The 7,076-nt window shown below is 41.6% G+C and overlaps 1 protein-coding gene across 1 annotated transcript; it reads right to left on the bottom strand.

The window, feature by feature from the left end:
* Window positions 1-2,653: 2,653 nt before the first annotated feature.
* Window positions 2,654-3,835, bottom strand: LOC110697458 (proline-rich P65 protein homolog). Its single transcript, XM_021874824.1, has one exon. The coding sequence runs from the start codon at window positions 3,833-3,835 to the stop codon at window positions 2,654-2,656; it is 1,182 nt and encodes a 393-aa protein (XP_021730516.1).
* Window positions 3,836-7,076: the final 3,241 nt, after the last annotated feature.

Here is a 7,076-nt window from a genome sequence, read left to right as displayed (position 1 = left end):
TACATTAAAAATCTCCAACTCAAGAATGTTGTTCAATGGCATTTCACTTCTTCTTGAAATATTGCCGGTTCTTTGACACCGGTCGCAAGCTTTCACTACACCCCACACATCTTTGAACATGGAAGGCCAATAGAAACCACATTGTAAGATCTTTGCCAAAGTTTTGTTAGCACTCATATGTCCTCCACAGGGTGATGAGTGACACATTGTGATAACACTTTCAATTTCATCATCCGGGACACACCTTCTAAAAAGGCCATCAACACCTTGTTTAAAGAGCAAGGGGTCGTCCCAAAAGTATTGGCGAATATCATGAAGAAACTTCCTTTTTTGTTGATAAGTGAGGTCGGGAGGAAGAATAGAGCAAGACAAGTAGTTTGCAATGTCCGCAAACCATGGTGCCGGTACTTGAAGGATAGCAAATAGTCGATCATCCGGAAATGAATCATCAATTGGTAAGTTATCAAGATCACCTACAAAGATAGGCAACCGTGAAAGATGATCGGCCACAACATTTTCGGCACCCTTCTTGTCTCTAATCTCAATATCATAATCTTGCAAGAGCAAGACCCACCGTATCAATCTTGGCTTAGGTTCCTTCTTAGACAAGAGGTACTTCAAGGTCGCATGGTCGGTGAAGACTATGACCTTAGAGCCCAACAAGTAGGACCTAAACTTCTCAATTGCATGAACAATGGCTAGAAACTCCTTTTCCGTGGTTGTGTAATTCCTTTGTGCCTCATCCACGCTAGTATAATAGATAGCATGGAGCTTCTTGTCCTTCCTTTGTCCAAGAACAGACCCAACGGCGAAATTCGAAGCATCACACATAAGCTCAAAAGGAAGTTCCCAATTAGGGGGTTGAATTATAGGAGCCGAAATCAAGGCCTCCTTCAACCTATCAAATGCTAGAAAACAATCATTAGTAAACACAAAAGGGGCATCTTTTACCAACAATTGAGTGAGCGGCTTTGCGATTTTTGAAAAATCCTTTATGAACCGGCGGTAAAAACCCGCATGTCCAAGAAAGCTCCTTATCCCCTTCACATTTGTAGGGGGTGGGAGGCGCTCAATTACTTCAATCTTGGCACGATCTACCTCAATGCCCCTACTAGAAATCACATGACCAAGAACAATTCCCTCCTCTACCATGAAATGACATTTCTCCCAATTCAAAACTAAGTTCACCTCTTGACATCTTTGTAACACTTTAATCAAGTTTGAAAGACAAGTGTCAAAAAGATGAACCAAAAACAGAAAAGTCATCCATGAATACCTCAATTGATGATTCAAGCATGTCGGAAAAAATAGACATCATACACCTTTGAAATGTGGAAGGTGCATTACAAAGCCCAAATGGCATTCTTCGATATGCGAAGGTGCCAAAAGGACATGTGAATGTAGTCTTTTCTTGGTCCTCGGGGTGGATTGGAATTTGAAAGAATCCCGAGTATCCATCCAAGAAGCAATAATGACTATGTGATGCTAGTCTTTCCAATATTTGATCAATGAAGGGGAGTGGGAAGTGGTCTTTCTGGGTGGATTTATTCAATTTTCGATAATCAATGCACATCCTCCACCCGGTGACCGACCTCGTAGAAATGGTCTCACCCTTATCATTTTTTATGATGGTCATGCCTCCCTTTTTAGGCACAACTTGAACTGGGCTAACCCACTTACTATCGGAGATAGGGTAGATTATGCCCGCCTCAAGAAGTTTTAAAACTTCCTTTTTTACCACTTCCTTCATATTGGGATTGAGCCTTCTTTGGTGCTCAATAGAGGAAGCATGATCATCATCAAGTAGAATTTTATGCATGCATATGGTGGGACTTATCCCCTTAATGTCATCAATTTTGTACCCAATGACATCTCTATACTTCCTTAAAACAACTAGGAGTTTCTCAAGAGAGGTGTCATCGAGCTTAGCATTGACAATAACGGGATAATTCTCACTATCATCAAGAAAAGCATATTTAAGTAGAGGGGGAAGGGGTTTAAGTTCAACCTTAGGAGGAGGCGTAGTCCTCTCCTCTTTTTCTACCACGTTAAGCACTTCAAATTTTATCACCTCTTGGGCCAAAGGTTGGTTGAGCAAGAGATCATACCCCTTTGCTTCTTCACCCTCCTCAACTAAGCTTCCCGTTAAGGTAGCTTGTAAAGGATCTCTTTCATACAATCTTCCTCGGAACTCTTCTAAGTCCCTCTCCAATGTGTCAATTCTATGAACTTCATCAATCAATGGCTTTTTTAAAGTTTGTGAGAATGAAAATGAAATTTTCTCATCTCCCACATTCAAAGTCAATCTTCCTTCCTTCATAATAATCACCACTCCCGTGGTGTTCAAAAATGGTCTCCCCAAAATGAAGGGTACTCTTGAATCTTCTTCCATCTCCATTACTACAAAATCACATGGCACAAATACTCTTCCAACTTGAACCGGCACATCTTCAAGAATCCCCAAAGGTAGCCTAACCGTGCGGTCGGCTAGTTGTAAGGACATTCTTGTTGGTTTCAAGTCTCCAACTTTCAAGGTCTTTGAAATAAAATAGGGCATCAAGCTCACACTTGCCCCAAGATCACATAAAGCATCCATAGCTTCCAAATCTCCAATCTTCACCGGTATTGCATAGCTACCGGGGTCACCAAGCTTTTAGGGAAGCTTGTTTTGAATGATTGCACTCACCTCCTTAGGAAGGGATATGGTTGCACTCTCTTCAAGCCTACTCTTGTTGGATAGAAGATCCTTCAAAAATTTTGCATAGGTAGGCATTTGTGACATAGCATTAATAAAGGGGATGTTCACTTGAAGTCCTCTCATGACTTCAAGAAATTTTGAAAACTTCTCATTCAACTTCTTCTCTACAATTGTATGAGGAAACGGAATGGGGGGCTTATATACTCTCATAGGGGGCTTTTCTATTCTTTCTTCATCTCCCCCGTCTTTCTTTGTGGCTCCCTCATCACTCTTTTGCTCTTTTCTCTCAACTTCAACTACTTCATTTTCAAAATCATCCTCACTTCTCACCACAACTCCCTCATCTCTCTTTTGTGGCTCCTCTTCACTCATAACCGGGCCCTCATAACCCCTTCCCGATCTCAAAGTGATAGCCTTAGCTTGCTCCTTTGGGTTCACTACCGTTGAGCTTGGAAAGTGACCACTAGGATTGGAGGATGAACTTCCAACTTGTTGTGCAATTTGAGCCAATTGGCCCTCCATTATCTTATTATGTGCTTGGAGTTGTTGGATGTTTGCATTCATCTCCGCATTGTTCCTTATTTGTTGAGTCATGAAAGTTTCAAGAACGGACTCAAGGCTAGTCTTTTGAGGAGGTGGAGGAGGAGGAGCGGGTTGGTTATATTGTGATCTTTGGTGGTTTTGATCCCTTTGGTTGGGATGGCGGTATGGAGCTTGTTGGTTTTGAGATTGAGGTTGGTTGTAGTGGTTTTGAGGTTGGGTTTGATTTTGGTTGTAGTTATTTTGTGGGGGGCCTTGGTTGTATTGCTTCCATCCCGTGTTTTGTTGGGGCTTCCAACTTTGATTGTGGGATTGGGAGTATTGTTCATTCCTTTGCCCAATTGCCGCCGCTTGCTCTTGATTCGTTGAGTTGCAATAAGAGGACAAGTGATCATTTCCTCCACAAGTCTCACAAGACATGACTTGCGAGGAAGAGCTTGAGGGTGTGAGGGTGGCTTCATCTAGCTTGTGAGCTAGCATATCAAACTTTGATGCAATAAGATCTATTGCACTAAGATCATGAATTTCGCCCTTCTTTGTTTGAGGTTGCCTTCTATCACCTCCATATGCATAATGCTTGGCCACTTCTTCAATCATCTTGTATGCATCGTCCACCGATAGCTTTTTGAGGCTACCACCGGCCCCGGAATCAAGGTTAGCCCTTGAAATAGGAGTAAGACCGTCATAGAAGCTTTGTACAATGATCCATAATGTAAAACCATGGTGGGGGCATTTCCTTGTGTAATCTTTGAAACGCTCCCAAGCTTCACTCAATGTTTCATCAATGTCTTGATTGAAATTGGTGATCTTTCTTCTTAATTCGGCGGTCTTTTCCGGAGGACAATACTTTCCAAGAAAGGCTCTAGTGACTTCGTCCCATGTACTCAATTATCCCTCTTCAACCGTTCTCAACCAGTGTTTTGCTTTATCACGGAGGGAGAATTGAAACATGTGCATACGGATGAACTCTTCCGAAATTTTGTTTTGCTTGATGGTTGTACACAACTCAAGAAAGTTGTCCAAATGAGCAAAAGGACACTCATGAGGACTACCTCCGAATTGATCGCTTTGAATCATACGGATGAGTTGAGGTGAAAGTTCAAAGTTGTTTGCATTTGTGGTGGGAAGACGTATGCCACTTCGAAGTTGGAATGCGTTGGGGTGGTCATAGTCTCTTAAAAATGGTTGAGGAGGATTCTCTCCCATGTTATCTTCTTCGTTAGCTCCAAAAACCTCTTCCGGATCGGAATCCGAATATACAATGGAAAACTCGAGTGTGCCTTGCAAGAGTCTCCTCACGTTTCTCAAAGTCCTATTTAGCTCTGGATCAACGGGAATAAGCGGTGATTGCTTACTCGTTCGTGTCATGCAAAGTCAAACAAAGCTAAGAAAAACGTTAGCAATGACTATCGCAAGTTAAACACACATAAACAAAAATTAAGGTAAGAAAACTACTATACATATACACACATCTAGTCTCATTCAACAATAATAAATTCAATGTGACTTTGCCTCCCCGGCAACGGCGCCAAAATTTGATAGGCCGTCGTCGAGCCTACCAAAGATAATAACTCCTATCTTGGTCTCACTAACAATAGTAAGGGTAAGAAAGGGTCGAACCCAAGAGAGGCGTTAAATCAACCACCAAGTACTACCGTTTAAATAAGCTAAATGAATTCTAAATTGGGTTGGTTTTGAGTAACTTCTTCTAACACAATTCAACTAAGCTAAGAGGAGGTTAACAATATTTAGAGGAATCTAGGGCTTGGGTTATACCACTCAACTTCATCACAAATCACAATTAGCATGCAACAATCAAGGTAAAATGATGGGATAAATTAGGGGAAGTCATCTAAAGCACCCAACTACTCTCTCAAGCTAGAGGGATTACTTGAATCATGAATACAACCTACTCTCGTGGTTACATAGCATAAAACAAGTGTTAAAGCATAATCACGATGACATAAACATTCCCTTGACCGGTAATCCCTATTCTCATGGCATTTCGGGTCAATCAAGCATAAGGGAGCTAACTCAAGTTCATCTCTCGATCCTTCGTTGAGAAAGCTTGGATAAATAGTTCTAGCAATGGCCATATACAAGAACTAAGCAATTAAACCACTTAAGCTCAACTAATTAACATCCCACAACAACCAAATTAGCACATGCAACAAGTAATTAGTGACTACATTGAGGGTTTTGCCCAAACCCTAGAATTTAGACTACTCACAATCCATGGGGGTTAAAGCAATTAAAGATTTCAAGCAATTCATAAACAAATTCAAACTAAGGATTAAGCTAATTAACAATCCAAAACATGCAAGAACTAGCAAATAATTAACAACAAAGTAAAGAGAAGTAGAAAAGATGAGTAAGAAATGGTTACTATGAAGCTTCAAAGTGAGCAACAATGGTGGATTTTGTCTTCCACAATGATTGAATTTGAATGTTTCCAAGCTAATAATTGAGAACTAACTAATGATTTGAGAATTTAATGTTCTAAGACTACAAACTAAGAGGAAAGCTCTAAAAAAAACTGCCTCCATCAAATGAGCTCTAAAGGGGTATTTATATGACCCCCAAATAAAAAGGACGGAGAAAACAAGGAAGGAGTTCGACTGCAGGTCTGCACAGACGTGCCAGATTCAGCACGGACATGCAAGCATAAGCGCGGTCGTGCCAGATTCGGCACGGACGTGTAGAGGGGGCAGAATTGAGGCAGAACGTACTGCTAAGAATCGAGCAGCTCCGCACGGACGTGCAGATATTGGCACGGACGTGCAGCTACATCTGCACGGACGTGCTTAATTTGGCACGTCCGTGCAGGCCTTGGCAGAATGTTCTAAGTTTCTGGAGCACTCCTGCACGAACGTGCAAGGTCTGGCACGGCCGTGCAGCCTCTTCTGCACGGACGTGCCAGATTAAGCACGGTCGTGAAGGCCTTGGCAGCTTCCTGAAACTTTCTGGAACCTCCTGCACGGACGTGCAAGGTCTGGCACGGCCGTGCAGGGTCTTCTAAGCCCTTTTTTTCATCTTTTCTTCTATATTGCTCCTTTCCTTGGCTTCTTTCAACCATCTTCTTGCTTCTAACCTCGGCTTTGTATCCATGGGCTCCATTTGGTCGTTCTTTTGAACCTAGAATCTCAAAAAAAAACACCAACAACCCGTGAAGCATAGGATACACAAAAATTGCATAATAATAGAGTAAAAATGAACCAAAACGCAATTTTTATCAAGTAAACTAGGTTCAAAACACCCAAAAAGCATATCAAATAGCAAGTTATCAAACACAGGTTTTTATTTTTACAAGGGAATCAACATGGTTATTTTTAAACTACTGTTGGGCCCTACTATTTACGAATTTCCTAACCGTCTGTAATGCTTTAGTGCTAAAGGCGGTTGGGATTTTGCCAGGATTTGCACCTGTCGCATGTACCACTTTGGATTGTATGTCGGCTATATCCTAGATATCATGGATCTTTCAAACGGTTGTTCACTTTTAATGACTTAGTTAATGCCGTTTGAGTTATGATCGCCAGAACAATGTACCACCCGGAAGGGAGAGGTTCTCTTCGGCGAATTCACCCGAATGGGTGTCGTCGGATGACTGCTCTTTTTTTAACAGTGGTTTTTTATAAAATTCTTCCGTCTGTGTTTTTGCACTAGACGGGTGCGAATATAATAAAGTGAAAGGAAATAATGCATTTCTCATTTCCCAACTATTTACAATAAATACAAATTCCTTAGAAGTAGTACTTTTTCAAGTTATCTACGTTCCAGGTGCGAGGTAGCTGCCTTCCGTCTGGGGTTTCCAGGCGGTAGGCGCCATTTCTAATTT

Source organism: Chenopodium quinoa, unplaced genomic scaffold (assembly GCF_001683475.1).
Source record: "Chenopodium quinoa cultivar QQ74 unplaced genomic scaffold, ASM168347v1, whole genome shotgun sequence".
NCBI classification, from domain to species: Eukaryota; Viridiplantae; Streptophyta; class Magnoliopsida; order Caryophyllales; family Amaranthaceae; genus Chenopodium; species Chenopodium quinoa.
This window is presented reverse-complemented; position numbering and strand designations above follow the sequence as displayed.